Source organism: Ahaetulla prasina, chromosome 2 (assembly GCF_028640845.1).
Source record: "Ahaetulla prasina isolate Xishuangbanna chromosome 2, ASM2864084v1, whole genome shotgun sequence".
Taxonomy (NCBI): Eukaryota; Metazoa; Chordata; class Lepidosauria; order Squamata; family Colubridae; genus Ahaetulla; species Ahaetulla prasina.
The window spans coordinates 266,147,023-266,169,247 of record NC_080540.1 but is presented as its reverse complement, the minus strand read 5'-3'; the positions used below and the strand labels follow the sequence as shown (position 1 = coordinate 266,169,247).

The window sequence follows — 22,225 nt, the reverse complement described above, 5'->3', positions numbered from 1 at the left end:
GTAGTAATTTGCACTTCTTCTGCAAAAGAAAAAGCATTAGGCAATACAAAAATTTGGACATTTGCAAAGTGTGTCCATAATCAGGCCATTGGCTGCTCTAAAGAGCAAACAGATGCATCACACATCTAGTCTTATATATCTCGTGTTCTTTTATTCAATAAAGCTTGCAGATGATTATGAACTTTCACTCGAACTTTGTAGCCAATCTTGTTTGAAGTAAACCAGTGTGCTATCATTCCACTATACTTTTATGAACAATTCACACCTTAAAATTTCTCCATCTATTTTCCATCTTTAATGAACATTCTTCTAAAGTACAGATACTCATTTACATGTTTGCACAATCATTTCAATGTTTCTTTTTTGCAACATATTTTAATCAATCCATAAGCATTAGATATTTTATTTCTATATCATTTATACAGTAAACTGATTGTTCGGGAATGTTGACATGGGAACATTTTGCATAGTATACATAAGTTTAGCTGATGTACTGTAGGTGAATACTTTCTAATCCTACTTTATGCTATTTTAGCTGTCCCCTGGAGCACAATCCTCTGAAAACCATGAAGATAAAATCCCTTGGTTAGTTATAATATTGTGGTACATAGACCAAACCACAAATCTATTTTTTCTTTTTTCTTGCTGGAATTATGGCCCAGAAATGCATACGAATCTCATGTAACTATTGACAATATGATTCTATTATCTGAGTCCAAATAAAGACATTTATGATCCTTGGAACAAATCCCACTAATAAAACCTAAGTAAACCATAGCAAGATCTACACTATCTGTAATTTCTTTCATTAAACATGAGTCAGTCATAGTTTAATGTTTGTTTTATCAGAGCCATTAATTCTAAGCAGTTTCATCCAGTGCTTACTATACTTTGCTACCTTTATTTTCCACCAGAAATATAATGAGCATTCCTGATGTTTTAGAATTAAACACTCATCATTCCCAAGGATCAGGAATACATGAACTCCCACATATTTGGGAGCTCTAGGCTGAAGAAGGTAAATAAGTCATTTGTCCTATACATAACTCAGCATATTTTGGTAATATAGAAAGTAATCGGGAAAAATATCTGAAACTCCTAATAGTGAACAAATAATCTCAATTAAAATATAGATATAGTTCATCATATTCTCTTGGGGAACCCAAGAGCTTTGACATACATACAATCTTCTTTGCTCACAAGCAAATGGGCCATGCAAGGCATAATAAGATGCAAATGTGGGAGTTGGTGTCTCCATTAAAATAAGCAAATGGTTTTGATTTTATCACGAGTAGTCAGTATTAAAATATTTCTCCTTTTCCTAAACAGGATAAAAAAATATCTTCCTCTTATTTATAGAGCAGAGAATATGCTTCAAAATTCAAATAATGTTTACCTTGGACATATGGAACTAAGACAGGAAATTTTTAAATATTTAAAATTTTCATTTATAAAGGCAATAATACTTAAAAGCTACAATGAAATCAAGATGCTATATTTAATATGTGTGTGTTTCTGTCCAGCAGTTCATTTATAGATAACTGCCCTGAGTAGAAGCTAAATGCTGCTTAGCAAAATGGATTTCAAAATTAAAACAACAGCTGCAGTAATATAAAAGTTCATAAAACTATTCAAAGTAATGCAATATATTTCAGGCATATTTAGTTTCTATTAAGAAGAAAAATGGCTCCAATCTTTACTTATTCATACACACATTTTCTACTGCATACATAAGAAAACCAGGAATATGTTCCGAAGATTTAACTGTGCTTGATAGAATGTTACAGAATTCTTTACCAGAGATTGCTAAAAGGCATGGTTTGAAATATGGTTTTTTTAATGTCAAAGACTTCATAAAATACTGTTGCTTTAAACAGCATTGACATCTTTTTTTAAACTGCTCACAAAAACCACATGGAATGGCAGTTAATAAAAGATGAACACAGTTCATAACATCAGATCTCAGTCATTATTCTCTGGTATCTTTTAATATGATGCAAATATGTAAACTTTATCCTTTGATAAGCCTTACATTCCTTAACTGAGTCCTAGCAATCATCAAGCTATTGCATGCCCCATTCAAGAAAAATATGTTTGTTGGAACTGTGTAGCATAAAGAGTTACATTTCCAAAACTTCTTCACCTAGAGCTTTCTTTAAATTATATTAATTTAAAATATCTATTGAATGATTTTTAAAAAATGAACAAATTAATTGGTTGCTTTTACGAAATGACTCCTTATAGTAAGTAAAAAAAAAAAGATTTATCACAGTTTTGGCAATTTGTATAAGTTCTTATTGAAACAATCTTCACATGTTCTTGATGGAATGGACAATGTTGTGCTCTTGGTCCTTTCACTGGTATGACCTGAAGCAGTAGACCCCATATAGCTTGTGTTTTTTATCCGGAAAGCCCACCAAGCGTACTGCTGCTTCATTAGGACTACAGCGTTTTCTTGGCTTGGAGATGGGATATCGGACACTGCCATCAGCCAGCCAGCCGGCATCACAGCGGTCATATCCTAGGAGTTTCCAGGCTGCAAACATTTGGCCTACTTTTGCAATCTGTGCACCATCATTGATGCAGGCTTGCACGGCTTCATCATAGGTCAGCTTGGTCGGGTGTATTAGGTAATAAAAACGGCCTGATGGAATACAGAAAAGTTATAATACATATGAAAAAAAAAGTTATGCAATTAAAATACATTTTAAAGATTCATCTAAAAAATCCATTGTATTTATTAAGCGTGTGTGGGTAAAATAGTTCAAAACCATAGTTACTATAGACATCCCTAAAATTATAGGGGGAAAACTGCATTCTTTCAATAAATGTGCAGACTTTGTCTACTGACAAGATTAAATTTTCCAATATACTTATGGAAGGGTAAGAAGTGATACATCCTTTAAAACTATTGCGTTAAAGAGATCACTGAATCTTTACTTAACTGAATTTTGCTTCATAAATATATGTAAAATTATACATAAACACTTGTAATTATCTAAATCATCCCATTACAGTACTGTCAGCATACTATAGAAGGAACAACGGCTGCAACAGACTTAAATCAGCAGAAATGGCTCTTCATATATACTACTGTATGGCAACATAACTGCTAAAGGTGCTTCTAAGTGGCTTTTCACACTGTCATTAATATGTGAATATGTCATTCACATGAGAGAAACCTATATCTCTGATTTAAATAATTCTGGTTTAGATCTTGATGTTTAGTGCAATTAATTTTATACTGTATACGCTAATATTTTCAGTCCAAAGGTACAAATGCACGGTACAATTTTTTAAAAATAAAATTTGAACCCAGACCATGTGTGATCTCTACATAACTGAGGTCTCATCTAAAGAAAGTGTTTCTTGATTCAATGATCCCTGATTATTTTTCCACTGATTTGCAAAGCTATTTGAAGAATCAGAGGGCCCATTTCTTTAAGACAGCACAGGATTATGGGGGAAAGGGGAAAACAAGAGAAAATCATCATGTCTCCCTTCACCTAGGAAGCAGATTCAAAAGCCTTGCAAATTAAAATTTTATCTCTTGTTTGAAGCCTTTTCTCTGATGTGCAAGCTATGTTATTTATATGGGATGGAGCAGGACTTATGAGAAACTGAATTTTCATTATAAATAGTGGTCATTTCTTTGGAACTCATTTTGTGTATTTATTCATTTTCCACAAATTTCAGATAAATGCTTAAATGGCCCAAGATTTATTTGCCTCAATTCCATCAGCCACTTATGGAACTAAAATAGCTGGATCCTGATCAGGTAAACATTTGTACAATGTTTAAAGCCTATTTGTTTTGGAAATGCATTCTTCAGGATTGCCCAATGAATAGTCATGTTTACTGTTCCCATGTTCTAAGGCAAATAAATTTTATTGTGAATACTCAGAGCATATGTACGCAGAACAAGGGAGCATCCCTTTGTGTGTGGGCTACAAGCCAAACATCTGTTACTCAAGAGACATACAAGTTAGGACACACATGAGATGCCTGGTTCTGAGTTTATCCAACTTCCTGCTGAAAGGAATAGTCTGTCATGTTAGCTTCCTTGTTTTCTCTCTTGTGTAGATAAGTGTTTTTCTGTTAATTTCTCCAGAGATAGTGGCATTGTTTTCTTACATTGTTTTAATATTGTCAGCAGTGTTTTCTGTTTAAAATGTAACATTTTTTACATTTCTAATCTACATTTAAATTCTGAGACAACATTTTTCAATTAGCATTAATTTTTAGCAACTTTGTTGCATGTGAATTTTGTACTAGGAAAAATAGAAGAATATTTTTCAAGTATAGTATAAAGAAGTTTCGTATCAAGTATCAGTTCCCAAACTCCTCTGAGTTATATCAAGCAAATTTTGTTAGCCAGCAAGCAAGAATGATGGACTATGCAAACATAACATTGGAGTAAAATTTCTGCATTCTGCGATTCTTTTCCACCAAAATTGTGGAACAGGTGAACTTCACAGAATTGACCAGGGAGGAAAAAATAATTCTGCAGTATTTAAGAGGTCTATCGCTCATTTTTCTTCAGATGTTATAGTACTGACTCCTGAATAATTTGCCACAGATGCGAGAGCTCAGGCAAACATGTCTTTCTAAACCAGGGAGAAGCAAAGAATCAGTGTCTAGCTTTACCCTTCTTTTAAAAAAGATCTCTGTCTCTGATCCTTTAAAAAAATAACAATTGTGACATGCTTCAATCCATTTCTTTGTATGGAAATCAGGGGTGGGATTCAGCCTATTCTGTCCAGTTCGGGAGAGCCGATTGCTCCGACGATCAGCTGAGAGCAAACTGGTTCACTCCGAGCATCAGCTGGGACTGCCCGCCTGGCCCTGCACTATACCTAACTTTATTTTGTTCGTTTGAAGCCCAGCTGATAGGCGTGTCAGAGCGGATTACCGCGCCTCAGTTGTTTTTAGTGCTTTTAACACTGCTTTTAATGGTGTTTTGTAATGAACTCTGTGTGTGAGTGCACGCAGTGAACTGGTTGTTACACCAGTTGAATCCCACTACTGATGGAAATGTGCCCACCTGTCTTGGAAAAGAGACAATGAGAAGTTGAGAACATAGCCATCATGTTGGGGAGCTACAGGTCATTGCTGTGAACAACCTTATTGGGATGCCTTTTGATAAACGGCTGTTTTGTGATCAGCTATCTCACAATAGCAGCCATTTGTGAGAGAATTATTATCACATTACCATTCCAAAGAAGATCAAAAAGGTTTTCTTCTCCTATTACAATAACAGCTCTGTCGTGTTTCCATGTTCTGATGCTTGATCTTTTTAAATAGAAGAATTGATGAATGGAACTGAATTTGAACTGAAACTGAATTGGGGACTTTTTGCAAGGAAAACACATTGAACACCTGAGCTACAATTCCTTCTGAAATAAATAAAAAATAATATGGAGTGTTACACTTCACTACAGAGAACTTCCAAGGAGTCAAATTACTTACCAGTAAAATGAGAGGTAAAACAAAAGACATCGTATCTGTTTTGTTCTTTATTTGAAAAGCCATAATTCCGGATTCCAGGCACTGTGTTCTTCCCACCACAAGGGTCTCTGGGATTTCTAATTGGATATTGCGCTGACCCATCATTGAGCCAGCCTGCATTGCACCAGTCCAGTCCTGATCTCCATGCTTCATATAACTGGTCAACTGAAGCTATAATTGCATCCTGGTCAAGGCAGGCTTGCTGAGCTTCATAGAAGTTTAAATTATAGCGACCCAGTCGTGGGAAATAAGGGAATACAATGCCTATAAGAGAGCAGAAGAGGAAAAGATGGCTGCTTAATCAATTAATTAATCAAGAGAGGACAACCCAGCACTGGCAGGATGCCCAAGGTCTTAAGCTTTCATTTTGCACTATGTTCAGATCATAACAGTGGTGGGATTCATCCAGTTCTCTCCGGATCATGCGAACTGATAGTGGCGATTGCAGGAGGCTCTGCCCACCCGCCCATATATAATGCATGACTATTGCGCATGCGCAGAAGCCATTTATCTGTGCAGAAGTGGTGCGTGCGCTCACTTAGGTAGGTAAAGTAAGTGAATCCCACCTCTGGATTATACACTAGAATTCAGCAGCAAATTTACTTATTTTTCATTTTTTTTGTCTAAAAACAAAATCAGCCCCAAAATGTTAATATTACAGCAGTGCTGAAAATGAGGCTTATAGATGGAAACTGAAAAACATAAATGGTGTTCTTCCCCAACTGAAAGGCATTTCAGAAATGACAATATAGATTAGAATAGATGGAAGAAGAATGCAGATCTTACCATCACCAAAGCAACAATGTGTTAAATTTATATTTGGGAATGCTGCCTAACTATTTAGTCTAAGAGTTTTGTTTTACTTCTCTTAAGACCATATATTGAAGCTCACTCTTTCCTGAGGGAATACCACCAATTCTTTATGCAATACTCAAATATGAGTTTTCACTATCAGAAACATTATTTTGGGTTCATTGCTTCATTATTAGCATGCTTGTTTTAAAGAGCAAGTAAGAAAACAGATTGTTTGATTTTGGCATATGAACTTTATGAACGGCCAAAAAATTTGTCATTTGATGTGTATTGGAATGGGAAACCTACAAATAAGCCTTAAATTCGGATTTATCTTTAACGCTATTTCCCCAAACAAAATACAGTGGTAGCTATTGGCTCTAACTGAAACTTTATTTCTTTCCATATTTGTTGTAAGCGAGAAGGCCCTACCCATATAGTAAGACTGGAAACTACACCAGATCAAACCAGCCAGTCAGGATTGTTGAAACTGGCCTAATATGTGAGTAAAACTTCCATTTCCTTTTTAAAATTGATTTTCCCCCCTCTGAAATAAGATTCTTGATTTAAGAAACATAATGGAATAAATGTAGCATATAAATGCTTAAAACAGCTACATAGTTAGCTTCTGTGGCTAAGTAAATTTTCCAGCTTTCCCATCAAATTCAGGCTGTTTAGACAGAACCATCAGTATAAAAATGCCTTAAGTCAGAATGGCCAAAAGATTGTTCCCTTCAGTTTTACAGAGCCTTCATGGTTTTGTTTTCTTAGTGGTACATCTTTTGATCTGTTACGATTGTTTCTACATATGTTGTTTTTCTCTTTTGTAAGCTGCCCAGAGTTGTTCAGAAGTCAGGTTGCTTTGAAATTGAATTCAATATATACAGAACTGAAGCAAAGATGTTTTGGATTTAATAACATGTGCAGAGGGCATATTCACGCAATCTAGACCAGGATTTTATAAAGGCTTTCACTTACAAACAAGGTCATCCTTCATGAGGTTTGTCCTGACGTTATGGACACATAGCATCTGTATGATGTTAGGGATAGTGCTAGTTACCCTAAAGTCTTAAGTTCAATTAAATTATTTTATAAAGCTTGAAGAGAGCAATAAACAAAGTTCCTAACAAATTTCTGTAGAAATAAAATGTACGTTAACAAACTTAAGTTATCCAATAATTTTTCTTATTAATTAAAGAAAAAATATATAATCTGTCTGGATTCTGATAGATGGTTATATTGAGAAATGAAAGCTATATTGTCTGAACAAGAGTAATAGCAATATTTTTAATGAACAATTTCTGTTTAGGAAGCTTACCGTCCAAGTCTAGAGTTATAACAGCTGAGTCATCTTCTAAACCTTCAATGACTTCACATCTGTATTTCCCATAATCCTCCAGCATTAAATTTGAGATTACCAGAGAGGCATCATTTTCAGTGCTTTTCTTCAAGAATACTCTTCCTTGGAAATTACCATAACTTTTTTTGTGGTAGCCCATTTCAACATAGACATCCACTTCTTTGAGGTAATCTGAAGTGAGTTTGGTCCACTTGACACGAACTCTATGGAATCCTGAGACAGGTAATGAATTGTCACGGTAAAATTTACATGGCAGAGTAACACTTCCACCACGATTTGAGAAGATTTTAGTTTGTTCTGCTTTCACAAGAAGGTGAGGTTCATTTTCTAAAACATGTTGGGGAAAAAAGAAAACAGTGATTAGAATGGCTGAAATATACTAAACTGTTTCAGAGATGAAAACAGTCACATTCCTAGACATGTAAAAATCTATGGATATGTACAATATAATTCAATATCTCCTTCTCTCTCTCTCCCTCATGCCTCTCATTCATGAAGAATATAAATGGTTAATAAAGTGAACATATATGAAAAAAACTTCTCCAACTATCTTCATCAAAATTCAGACATGATCCAGATTCTACACTTTATTATGCAAGATAGCATTCATTGATCTGAAAAGCAGATCTTGCACCTGAGGGAATAATGGTAGGAAGATGGGGTTGTTGTTGTTGATGCTGGTGATGATGTTGATGATGAAAAGTAAGGATAAATAGATAGAAATGTCACACATGCAGAAAAACATCTTCAAAATATAGGATACCCTCCTGTGCAAGATAGAACATGTAGGTCTATAACACTTCCTGAAGCCAAAGGCAGATGAATCACTATAATGAAGGAACCCCCAAAAGTAGAACTAATTTCTGAGAATGCTTACTTCCAAGACCTGATCAATGACAACTGAATAGAGAAAGGACTTGGAAAAAACTAACCTAATTTGATGTGGTTGGATGGGTCAATAAATAGAGCCAAAGCAGTCCCCCAGATAACCAGATCTGAAGCCATAAAGGTAAAGATTCCCCTCACAAATATGTACTAATCGTTCCCGACTCTAGTGGGGTGGTGCTCATTTCTGTTTCAAAGCCGAAGAGCCAGTGCTGTCCGAAGACATCTCCGTGGTCATGTGGCCGGTGTGACTAAACACCAAAGGTGCACGGAACTCTGTTACCTTCCCACCAAAGGTGGTTCCTATTCTTCTACTTGCATTTTTTTATGTGCTTTCGAACTGCTAGGTTGGCAGAAGCTGGGACAAGTAACTCCCAGATAACCAGATCTGAAGCTATATAGGTACCAATTGATTTCTGAGTGTAACTTAAGGTGACAACCAGCATCTTAAATTATATCTTCAAACTCTCTGGTTGCCAATGTTGCTCCTGAATTAACAGGTGTCACTGATTATATCAAGATATATTCATCATTGCCTAGGCTTCCACATTTTCTACCAACTGAATCTTCTTTAAAGTTAGCCTAGGTAATATATTATAGTAGCCCAGATAGCAGTCACTAGAGCATGGATGTCTATGATAGGGCTAAGGAAAAATTATAACTGGCACTTAAGGTATAACTTTGCAAAAACCCTTGTAGACAAGAGTGTCATCTGTTTTTCAAAGTGGGAACTGTAAGTTTAGGAGAATATTTAAATTGTAGCTATCTCTGATCATGTAGAATATAACGCTATCGAGAGTCAGAGAATTTCCGAGGGATTCCACAAATCCAAAGCCACTCATGTTGGAAGGATTCAGTTTGACTATATTTCCCTGTTTTGTTGTTTTCATGTTTTATTATTCTCTGGTGCTGAATTTTTAATTTTTATATAGGATTTGTTCCACTCTGAATTTTATGTGAGATGGAGAAAGTCAGTTTTGGTTATGGTAGCTTACAAATATTCTTTCCTGTCTAGATTCTGACAATCTCCAGGCACGGGGTTAGCATTACCCTAGAGACAAGATAGATAAGTGCATCATACTGATAATACCAAATCCTGTACCAACATATAACCATCCTGGATTCATGTGGATGTCTGAAAGGAGTGCAGATAGGTCAGATCCCCAGGGGACCATAAGAAGTATGGGTCTCTGGGCATATTGACTATAGAGCAGTGTCCTCTCTTGATTCCTTCAGAGACTGTCCAAAAGGATTGGCATTCTCCTGATTCTCTTGTCTCCATCCATAAATGTGATCAATATAGTTTCTATACTGTTATACCAGTCTCAATCCTCCTTGGACTCAAAACATTTGTTTTCTTCAGAGCTTCTTCCACATCATAGTTTTCCAAAGGAAGATGGTTTGAGACCATTACAATAGCTTGTAAGAATTTGCTGTCCTTTCATGACACCTGAAATCAATTCCAAGAAGTGAAATCCTTTTTTTGTTGGGTGGGGGAGTGTGGTGACTGCAAGGTAATGTTGACTCATGGCAGATGCCTGAGCTATTGCCTGCATTTTTCTTGGCAAGCTTTTTCAATACTGGCTTGCTATTGTCTCCTTCCTAGAGCTGAGAGAGAGAGTGACTGACCCAAGGTCACCCAGATGGCTTCATGCTTAAGATGGGCTACAACTCATGGTTTCCTAGGCCTGATGCCTTAACCATTACACCAAACTACCATATACTGAGGAAAAGGGAGAGAAATAGTTTGTTAAATTAATATTCTGAAAAACTGTTTTTTCTTAACATTTTAATTTGGTTTTCATTTATCAGTATATGATTCATTTTTTCCCACTAATTAAGTTTCAACGATTCTCAGTCACATCAATATGTGCTGAAAGCTTGCATGCAAATTATATTTTAAACAATCACAAAATACGAAGAGTCTCACTGAGTCATAAGTATTATATAATACATTTCTGCCTTGGGGAAAACTGGAATTCCAAATCTGAACATGGCAGTCAGCCGCAATATCACCCTCATTCTATTTTCGCAAACATTTTATAAGAACTCTGAACTAGGCCTGAAATACAACTGTCTCTTTATTGTTAGAATGTTGAAGGCAGAATGCATTAAAATTTAAAAACAATAAATTTATTATATCCTGAAATTATCAAAGTCATATTATCATTTCTGCCTTTTGTATATCAGGTAGAAAATTATTGGAGTTTTGCAATACGAAAGAAACAATAAAACTTGTCCAGAAAAGAGCTTTGACAGAGAATAACATAGGAAACCAATCTGATCCATAGCTGTCAATTAAATTTGAAAAGTTCAGAATGGTTTCCTGAAATTGGTAGTAATGTGTCCTTGATTATTTTTGCTTTCCAGGGGAGTACAGTAAGTAGTAAAAATAATTCACCACATGTGATTTTAAGAAACTTTAAGCCAGAACTTAGCTTGTATAGTGCATTATAAGAATTGACACATTAAAGCTTTTCAGGATTGTCACAATGGTCTAAAATCTAATCATTAGATAGTTATACTACTCTGCAAATATACAAGAGACAAACTGATATGAAAAAAAATCTGTGATAATACGGAGAGTGATAAAAAAGTAACTTTGAGACCAACTTTGCAGATCTGTAAAGCAAAGAAAAGCTGAAGTAAAACTATAAGCACATTTAGTGAAAGTTTCAGTGAATGACCTATTTATATTCCATTAATTATTTCCTTCCTTCCTTCCTTCCTTCCTTCCTTCCTTCCTTCCTTCCTTCCTTCCTTCCTTCCTTCCTTCCTTCCTTCCTTCCTTCCTTCCTTCCTTGGCATTCAGGAAAGGAGTACTTATAGTAAACAGTTTTCCTCATATTCTGTTTCTAGGAAAGTGCAGCTGTTTGGATCGATCTGGGAAAAGTGTTTTGGAGGTACAATCAAGAGTCTTACTGTACCAATTTCTTAAAGCAAGCATGCATTTTTCTGGGTTTTTACTTTTTTTTCACCTCAAAACTACCATGTGGACCCAGAAAAGGTGCCGCTTCTGACAGGAACAATGAGCATGTCCATGCCTGATCAGAAACACCTTTCTTGTTCTGGATACAGATAATTTCATATCCCTATTTTTATATACTTTTCTAAAATAACAGTGCCACCTAGTGCTCTTACTATCTCAGAGGGCATTTCACCATAACTGCTGCATATTCCAACAATATGAATGAGTTTATGGGTACACCCACACTCCACTAATTTGCAGTTGTAATGCATCTTGAGAAATACGATTCTCATATCCTAGAACCATTTAGGTCTGTTCCATCTTGTGAAAAAAGGAAGGAAAAACATGTCCACGTTTGGGGCATATCTGCACAAATATTTTGTGCATATGTCATAGAATCACAGAATGAAAGGCCTTGAAAGATATCCTTAAGAAGCATTTTGTCCAACCATATGCCCAATGCAGGAATATTCTACTAAAGCCCTTTTTTTAAAAAAGGTCATAAGTCTTTGTTTAAATACTATCAGTGAAAGAGGTAATCTCTTCCATTGTTGAACATCACTTAAGAATTAACAACCAATATACACTCTTATTATTTTAACATATCTTTCATTTCCTGTTTCCTGAAACAACTCTAATAATTCTGCCCATTATCTATTTGATGGCTCTCAGCTACTTGAAGTCAGATTTCACATCTAGCAATTTTCTCTTCTCCAGGCAAAACATATTTAACACCTTCAACTACTCCTCTTTATTTCCAATAACCCTTATTGGCCTGGGTAATATATACTTATATTGCCTGGCTAGGTGGCTCAGTGGCTAAGACACTGAGCTTATCAATCAGAAAGGTTGGTCCCTAGTATAGGTCTCCTGCTTGAGCAGGAGGTTGGACCAGATGACCTCCAAGGTCCCTTCCAACTCGGTTACTGTTACTGTTATTGTTTCTTATTATCTCAGTTGCTTTTATCTGGACCACTTGTGTTCATCTAAAATGTGGAAAGCATATTCCAGTTATGTTTTCACCAACACAGAATTGAGAAATGATGATTTCTTTTGATTTTGATGCTACATACAGTATCTGTCAATACAGCCAAGATTCCATTTTGCTTTTTTACAGCTACATCATCCTGCTAGTCCACATTCAGTTTGTGGTTCATTAAGACATGGGAAAATGAGTCTCATCATATTCAATGAACCATATCCTTAGCTCATATGTATGAAGAAAACTGTACTTTATTCCTTTTTCTGAAGGATTTTTAGTATTGATCAATTTGCTATAAACAACTCATGGAAATTTTGCATTTAACAAATTGAGAAAAATCACTTTATAAACGCAATGTACAAATTTATGGCACTGATACACCTTTTTTCATGTTTAATGAACCTACAAATTGGCTAATGATAAATCCTCTAATTCCTGCCTATTTGGCTTTTGCAGAGTACAAATATTTTGTGATTCAAAGAGAATAAAAAGTGATGATGTCTTTTTGGAAAGGTTCATTGCTTTGATTATAAGTGCTGAATTTTGTTTTTTAAGTAGAAATCCTTTGGTATTAACTGTGGAACCAGTGAGTCATTTTATTTTGATTTGGCTCTTTCAGTTGGGTTGTTCAATTCTGTTACAAGAGAGTGAAAAATGCCAAAATTTGATGCCTTTATCCTGCAACAAATCCCCTAAATAATTTTCATAGATTATTATTGTAAAGATTATTGCCACATATGTTCTATGATCAATACCTATTAATTAATTAGTGATATAAAATTCAGATGAGCTTAATTCAAATTAAATTAATTCTATCACTAATTGCCACTATAAATAGAAGAGGCTAAAAACAAATTTAAGATAAAAATGGGTGACAACTACAAATAGTGATAAAATAACCTCCTTTGCACCATGAAAGTTGAATTCAATCTATCTGTAGGTCACCAAATTCAGGAAGGTGTTGTAATAATTATTCATGGTGAGAGTATATATGAATCCCTGTTCAGAATGTTTATGACTGAAAAAAAAATGACATTATTTGAACTGGGAATCTTGTACCTGATCCTAAAGTGGATGAATTTTCAGTTGTACCCAAATTGCGTAGGCTTTTTCATCACTGTTAAAGTGTTGGCTGGCATCTTGAAGGTTATGTAATCTTTGTTCAGTGTGGGAAATATAGACTGAAGTGTCCCCAGCAATAGCTGTCAGTTTAAAAACAGAATTCTCTACAATAATTGAAACAAGTGTTACAACTATTTTGGGAAGCCTTTCCTTTTTCCTTTAAAGACTATCCATCATCATCACCACTATCTATCTTCCTTCAAAACAGTTACTTTTAAGCCATGTATTTGGCTTATAATGTATTTGGTGCCATATTTTACTGATTCTATGTCAACTTTCTTAAGTATTTGGTTAGCCACATTTTCAGTTTAGTGTATATTCTTTGCCATTTCTCGTTTTTTCTTGTCCCCTTACATTGCTGGTGCCCCTTACCATGCAAAATCCTTCTAAATGCTTATTCATAATCAAACCTTAATCAAAGATCCTCCAGAACATTATATATAACATTTCTACATTTTTACAGTGAGAAACAACTCAAACATTTTTAGAGCAAAATTCCAAAATTGAGCTATCTAAAAAGTTTTACATTCCCAGGTAAAGTAGACAATGAAGAGTTATTAGCAGCTTGATAATAACTCTAAAAATAGAAATAATTTTATTCATTGAGAACCATTTTTAATTCACACCTTATTATTTTTGACCTGGAAAACTAGATCTGATTTCAGGAGATGACTGCTCCTTTACAATCCTCCCAAAATTGTTCTGATGCTCAATCATTTCTTTCTAGATATCAACACCGTTTATTATTAGGCCAGCATTCCCTATATTGCTTTGAATCTCCAGAGTTTATTCTGCATATCCATAGGCCGTATAGCTTAAATTGTCAAAATGTAAGCTATACAAAGCAGAGAAACTGCATGACATTTATCCTGCCTGTCACTTTTGCATAAATAAATGTATTGGCTTGCTTCATACAGGATGATCCTCAGCTGCTGAAGCCAGAACTGAAAAACAGCTGCATTCTGCTATAGCCTCAAAGCTTTGCACAGCCAATCATAAGCTTTAGGATTTGAATGGATGTACATAAATATGTTAAGAGGTAGCATTTCATAGGAATCAAAGCAATGGGGAGGCATCTATCTGGGGAGGTAAGCTACTTTTTATGTTGTCTAAATTGCTGCTGATCTCTTTTTTTGCATTACTGTGTTTTAATAATCCATCATTACCATATTTCTGTGCTATGGATGTTTACTTATGATGGGCTTTAGATCTTATTTATTATAGAGTAGGCAGATATCTATCAGAGAGCCTAATTGCTTACTTGCTGTGTTTAACATGCATGCATTTTGATTTTAGTAACCATTGCTTCTTCAGCAAAAATCACAAAAATGTGGTACGCTGAACTGCAGGCTGCAGTTCTAACCTAAAAAGCATTGCAGTATAAAAAAATGTAACCCTGCAGCAAAGTTAGCTAATCAGTTTTGTAAATGTAGCAAACATTAACCTTTTTATTACAGCATCACAATTGTTCATTGAATTTCTTTTACTCACCATGGATGTGAATTATTCTATCATGCTCCAGAGTGAAGTTAGCAGCATGATGCTCAGCCCAGCAGAAAAAAATCAGCACCAGAAAAAGTAGACTCTTCATCTTTTATAGTCAAGAATCTTCTTCACTGCAAAAAAACATCAGATGGCAAAGAAGCTGTTGGCATCTGGAAATCTTAATAGTAACGCTTTATATAGTTTCTCTGAGTTCCATCCTTTTTCTTATTGTTGCTCATTGTTTTGTGCTTGTAAAATGACAAGCACACAGCCACATAATTCAGAAATCTTATTAGGAATGGCCTCTTTGTCGGGAAGTTAGCTCTACAATTAATTGACTGCCAAATAACATGTACTGTTGGGTAACTCTGCCCATTAAGAGAGTAATTGATATTTACAAACCATAAAAAAATAAGTAAAGATTGTGATCCTTAAAGGTTGTGGAATCCAGTTTAAGTATTCAGAACTATTCTGTTTGTATCCATTAAATGAAAACATACTGTAACTTAGACACAGAATATAAATACTGTTTTGTATCTCGTGACTGTTTTTGCACCTTAGTTAATTTAGCATGCAAGTGCAAGTTCTTCAACTGATCCGAGAGGCAGACTGCAGAGGCATGCTTTCTTGCAGAGGCATACTCACCATTTTATAGCTTAGTCTGCAGAGAAATGTTGAAAACCTACATAAAACAGATTAGAGTTGCAGGTTGCACTACTGCAGGTGCCCTGGCTGATTTGTATTCATTTCTATTTAGCAAGCTGACGCATGAAATTATTGTGTCAGTTAGGGTCCCTGCAGTCAGCAGAGCTGCCGAGAGCTGCAGGATAATACTCTGCAGAGGAACAATTAAGAAAGCGAAGGCCTGGGATCCATAGGAAGGGATATAATTCAAGATTTATTCAGCAGAAAATTCAGTCTGGCATTTTCTTTTCAATCAGAAACATTTTCTGGATGTGTATTCATTTCATTTTCATTTCATTTATTTGATTTTTATACCGCCCTTCTCCCGAAGGACTCAGGGCGGTGTACAGGCAAATAAAAAACAGACAAGACAATATTCTATAAAATGCAAGATTAAAAAACTTATTATAATTTGCCTAAAAATTTAAAATATATAGAAATTAAAACCCCGTTTAAAATTAATAATAAAAACTATAAAATCCATAAAATTTAAGCCAGCCCCGCGCGAATAAAAAGATGTGTCTTCAGTTCGCGGCGAAAGGTCCGAAGGTCAGGTATTTGGCGTAAACCCGGGGGAAGTTCGTTCCAGAGTGTGGGAGCCCCCACAGAGAAGGACCTTCCCTGGGGGCCGCCAGCCGACATTGCTTGGCGGACGGCACACTGAGAAGTCCCTCTCTGTGAGAGCGTACGGGTCGGTGGGAGGCATATGGTAACAGTAGGCGGTCCCGTAAGTATTCTACCCAGAGATTTTTTTTTTCCAGCTGAATCCATGACTTGCTTTTTGCACAGAATGGTGGTATAAAAGTAGTTGCAAGAGGACATCATGACCTCTGGCACTGAGCTAAGTCACTGAGTTAACATTGTGAGAAATATCTCACAATAAGACTGAGTTGACTGACATTGTGAGGAATACCATTTCCTCTCAGAATGAAATTATAGAAGGTCAGGAAGTTTTGTTTTCCTGTGTATTTCTCTGTGTGTATATGTATTCCTTCATATCTTGTTGACTTTTGGCAACTGCCTGGAGAAATCCCTGCAGTCTTCATGGCAAGATTTTGGAAGTGGTTTGACATTGTCACCTTCTTAGGGCCAAGAGAGAGGAACCCAGCTGGTTATGTCAATGGGAGGACTAGAACTCATGGTCCCCCTAGAACCAGGCAGTTTTTAGCCTGGTATCTTAACCACTACATCAAACTGGCTCTCAAGATTAGGGTGAGAGAGTTCAAAATCAAATTCATCTAGTGTGGAACTAAAACATTAGATGTCTATTCACTAAATACACTTATCTACAATGCCTTGAGAAAAAATGGAGATCAAATAGTTTATTCCATAAGCCCCTTTCTAAGACTATTTATCTTGAGCAAAGCTATTATGTATTTATCAGTCAGGCATAGAATAAACTGCATGTGGGAATCCTCATACATGGAGGCATGTACAGAGACGTTTATCAATCCCTATTCCCTATGTCAATGTTCCTCAAATTGGCATTCTCCAAATGTTTCCTCAACTGTCAGTATTTTCCGCAGTGGCACTGTGTTTACTGAAGCATTCTGAAAGTTGAAGTCCAGGCTCATCTGGGAAAAGATAATCCAGCACAACTGATTCTTTTTGAACAATATTAATCTGATCCACACAGACTTAGTTTGCTTATTTGTGGCTGAATATATTGTGTAATGAGTAATAATGGCTTAATAGTTTAACACGTTTCATGAATGTAGCTGGTCCTTAGTCATCAACATGTAGTTTACTATGCAAACCACAGTAAAACAAGCCTTGCTGTCACAACACATTGTGATCTTCCATGAACATTGCCTTCTAATGCAGGGGTCTCCAACCTTGGTCCCTTTAAGACTTGTGGACTTCAAATCCCAGAGTTCCTCAGCCAGCTTTGCTGAGAGTTGAAGTCCACAAGTTTTAAAGGGACCAAGGTTGGAAACCCCTGATTCTAATGTACAGAAGCTGGAAATATTTAATACATTTAAAATTGAGGACAGCAGAAGAGAGTATTTATTTGAGCTTTTAAAAATTATGGTGTTTTTTTTTTGCTTTTATAATTTCCACATTGTTTCATCATTTTTTCAGTCATTCATCCTTAGCTTCCAAATAGCCTGAATAACCTATAGTTGTTCATAGGTATCTTTCTGTATTAGATGACTGAAAAAAGTGATGAAAACTGCACTAATGGGGAAAGTAGAAAGCTCAAGGGGAAAAAAAATAGTGCCAAAAAGTCTGCTGGGTTTTGAACTAACCAGATTCTGATTACAAGACAAGTATTCTACACATTGAGATGTTACAGCATTCATAGGAAAAATATTACAGAGTATGGGAAATATTGCTTCATTTGCAGAGATGTTCCTGATTCTGCATAATAGCCATTAAAACTGCTCAGATTAGCCTACATCAAGGTCAAGTATTTTCTTCAAACACCAGCAATGCTTGAGGCAACAGAATATGGAAAAGTTTACTTCAGAAGTGAAGCATAAAAACATGTCCCCAGGGAACTAAAACAGGGCAATGTTTTCCACTTTTGCCTTCCAAACTTTCTGAGACAAGGAAATCTGATAATCTGGATAAGCCTTTAGGAGTCAAGTCTTGCTTGAACTCTGAAGTTGGAGCATCCAAATGGGTGTGTGCACTTATCATTGCAGGGGAAAAAACCCCATAAGCTTTATTTTGGTTTCATTTAGGGATCATAATATTCTTGTTATATAAAAACCCATAACACATTCATTGAACAACACAACCCTGGAACCCTGACACTTGCCTTTAAAAAAAAGAGATGTTTCAAGATAAGATTAATACTAGTTTGTTTTAGATAGCACAGTTCATATTTATTATTCCCCATTTTCAACTGATTGTAAGCCTGGAGAATTGAAACAGAACTGGAGAACATGTTGTGGCACACTTCAAAGTACCCCTTTGTTAGAGTTCTGATTCACTGTCCCCTTCAAGAGAAGCTTGTTTTCAGAATTCGTACATTAGTGTAATTGGTTGCACTTTGCCAACAGACACAATATTTAAAAGACTTCTCAGTTTCCATTATAGTCGCAGGTTTTTGTGCCAAGAGTATACATGAACTTCTGGAACATCATAAAAAAGTAAGTCTGTGAATCTAATAGAACTTACTGATTTGAATAGATTTCTTCTTGTTTACTAGAACTTGAACTGAGTATGTAGAGATGTACAAAACCATTTATTTCTTTATATTTGCCATTCCTTGCTTTCTAAAATCAATGGTAAATGTACTCTATCACATAGCTTGCTTTCTAAAATCAGTGGCAAGAATGACTCATAGTTTTCTCTTTCTAAATACAGTAGAACCTCTGGTCACGAATGCTTCTGGCCACGACCAAAAAAATTCACAATTTTTTCCCCCGTGGCCACAAAAATTCCTGTGGCCAATTTTTTTGTAAGCGCCAAATTTCCAAAATTAGGTTTGGGTCACGTTTGGATCGGTTTGTGACCAAATTGGATCAGTTTGTTTTATGGTCATGACCAGAGGTTCTACTATAAATTGCTACAAGGAAAAAAAATGTTTTTCAACTGAAAAAACAGTTCTACAAGTAGATTTATTGCTAGCTGGTGATTTCCAATGATCAGTTAATGTGTACAAATGCAACCATGATATTGCTAGTGCACTCCAAATTTATTTATTTAAAACTTGTACAGCCATTTTAAAACCAACTCTGTTTCATTGCTTACAAGCAATAAAACGATATAAAACTATCAACATTAAATTAAAAATAGAAAACAACTGGTATTATCAACCATACTTTCTGGACCTTGCCCCATTCCAATTTCCATTCTCCACATTTGTGGAAAAAGCCAGGTCTTGAATGGTCTCTGGAAGGATAAAAGAGTAGGGGGCTTGTCCATAGAACATAGGCTGCATGGTTAACAAAGAGACACTATGAAATATATTTGAAAGTACTTACTACAAGTTTTTCTGATAGATTAATACATTTTCTTTTTCAAAAAGTTAGCCCGACATGGTTCGGCTCTTGCTGGGTTTCAGCTAAAGATGCGGCTGTACAATTTACTGAGGTTAAGATCACTGGCATCAATGAGTGTCAAAAAGGCAAAGTGGTAACCATGGCAATATGAGTGAAGCCAAACCCCTCTGTACATGAACAAAGGGCTTTGAGATCAGTCACTGCCATCTTGACATTTTTTACTCCCTTATTCCAGTATGGAAGTTGATGTTTCCAATGCATATTAACATTCTCTCCTCCTACTCTTCAGTCTTTGTATAATCAGCCTCCTTTCCTATTGCCTCATGTACTAAAATATCATGGAACAATTCATTCATAAGCAATATTCAGTATAACTACTCAGATAATAAATAATTTGTGAGACAAAAATAAAATGTTTCACAACTGCAAGAACTTTATCATTTTTTTCAAAAAAATTCTACTTTAACATTTGTACGGTATACAACACCAAGCAGGTGGCAACAACTGGCTAACCTTGTCCCTAATCAGAAATGAAGCATGGTTAGGTTTAGGGTTTAGCCATCCACTTCTTCCCCTTTGCTGTTTTTGGAAGGCAAGAACAAATAACTGTTGCTCTATTCTTCCCACTGCCCATGAAACCTCCAAGTGTGTTTTTCTGCTGTGAATTTAAAGTTTTCTTTCTACTTAAATTGATTATTTGTTTTGGATGGCCTACTTTACAGTACACCAGTTAATCCCAACAATTTATACCATAATTCACAAAAGGAGAAATGCCACCATACTTAAAGGATTAACTTAGTTAAGTTTTCTACAGTTTTAATTATTTTTTCTCTTTTTTGTTCACTACCCACATTTCCCTGGATACTTCTTTCCTTATTAACTGCAAAAGGGTGACCCCAGCCTAGTTGATAACTACAGACCAATCTCATTATGTTGTGGCAGTCTTTCTAAAATAATGCAGTCTTTACACATATGTAAAACCCTTGGTGTTCAGTGAACAGTGAGACATACAAATAAGTTTGACTCAGCCTTCCATCCTTTATAAGGTAGGTAAAATGAGGACCCAGATTGTTGGGGGCAATAAGTTGACTTTGTATATAAATATACAAATAGGATGAAGACTATTGCTAACATAGTGTAAGCCGCCCTGAGTCTTCGGAGAAGGGCGGGATATAAATGCAAATAAAATAAATAAATAATAAAATAAAATAAATAAATAAATAAGTGTGCAGAAAAATGCTTAGAGTTTATGTTAATGTTTATTTTGTATAGCAATGTTAGTGCTTTGGCCCTATTTAAATGTTTCTTACAAATAATATATATCTTCTTAAAAATGTTTATTCTTTTCAGTTTAGATTTCTTGTCATATAATGCATATCTCTTGATAGACATATGTCATAAGTAATGTAGGCTAAAATATTTCAATCAATTTACCTTTTGCTATAATGGTTATTTGATTGCAAACTTGCTTATAATTGTATTCAGTGAAGTAGTCTGACTACTGGGAATATTTAAAATAATAGAAAGATGCTTCCAATCTTTTTTTCCTATGAAATCCCAGCTAAATAGTGTACAACAATCCATAAGAGAATTGTTTATAAACAGAACAATATTGTCTAGTGCTAAATATTGATTTTATGCCCAGTGAGTTACATCAGAAATAGGCAGACGATCATTTGGGATTTACTAATAGAAACATGCCTTTCAACTATCAGCAAGGATTCCTTGTTTACAAAAATTAAATTCAATATTATTTCCTCTTCAAATTATGCTGCCATAGTGAAGTAAAACAGAAATAAACAGGAAAATATTTTTTTCAGGTGTGCAAGCTATGTTTACGAATGTAAAAAATTTTTTTTTAAAGGTGACCTAAATGCGTACTAAATTAATAAATAAAATAAATAAATAAATAAGTGTGCAGAAAAATGCTTAGTAGAGTTTATGTTAATGTTTATTTTGTATAGCAATGTTAGTGTTTTGGCCCTATTTAAATATTTCTTACAAATAATATATATCTTCTTAAAAATGTTTATTCTTTTCAGTTTAGATTTCTTGTCATATAATGCATATCTCTTGATAGACATATGTCATAAGTAATGTAGGCTAAAATATTTCAATCAATTTACCTATTGCTATAATGGTTATTTGATTGCAAACTTGCTTATAATTGTATTCAGTGAAGTAGTCTGACTACTGGGAATATTTAAAATAATAGAAAGATGCTTCCAATCTTTTTTTCCTATGAAATCACAGCTAAATAGGGTACAACAATCCATAAGAGAATTGTTTATAAACTGAACAATATTGTCTAGTGCTAAATATTGATTTTATGCCCAGTGAGTTACATCAGAAATAGGGAGACAATCATTTGGGATTTAATAATAGAAGCATGCCTTTCAACTATCAGCAAGGATTCCTTGTTTACAAAAATTAAATTCAATATTATTTCCTCTTCAAATTATGCTGCCATAGTGAAGTAAAACAGA

The 22,225-nt window shown here is 35.2% G+C and overlaps 1 protein-coding gene across 1 annotated transcript in view; it reads right to left on the bottom strand.

Annotated features, from left to right (window-relative positions):
* Positions 1-280: 280 nt before the first annotated feature.
* Positions 281-22,225, bottom strand: part of HAPLN1 (hyaluronan and proteoglycan link protein 1) — a 66,542-nt gene continuing 44,597 nt past the window's right edge. Inside the window, exons 2-5 of the mRNA XM_058171761.1 lie at positions 15,109-15,233; positions 7,619-7,987; positions 5,470-5,772; positions 281-2,644 (exon numbers count right to left, since the gene is read on the bottom strand). Coding sequence (XP_058027744.1) covers positions 2,355-2,644; positions 5,470-5,772; positions 7,619-7,987; positions 15,109-15,208 — 1,062 coding nt within the window. The 5' untranslated portion in view covers positions 15,209-15,233 and the 3' untranslated portion in view covers positions 281-2,354. The remainder of the gene's footprint in view (positions 2,645-5,469; positions 5,773-7,618; positions 7,988-15,108; positions 15,234-22,225) is intronic.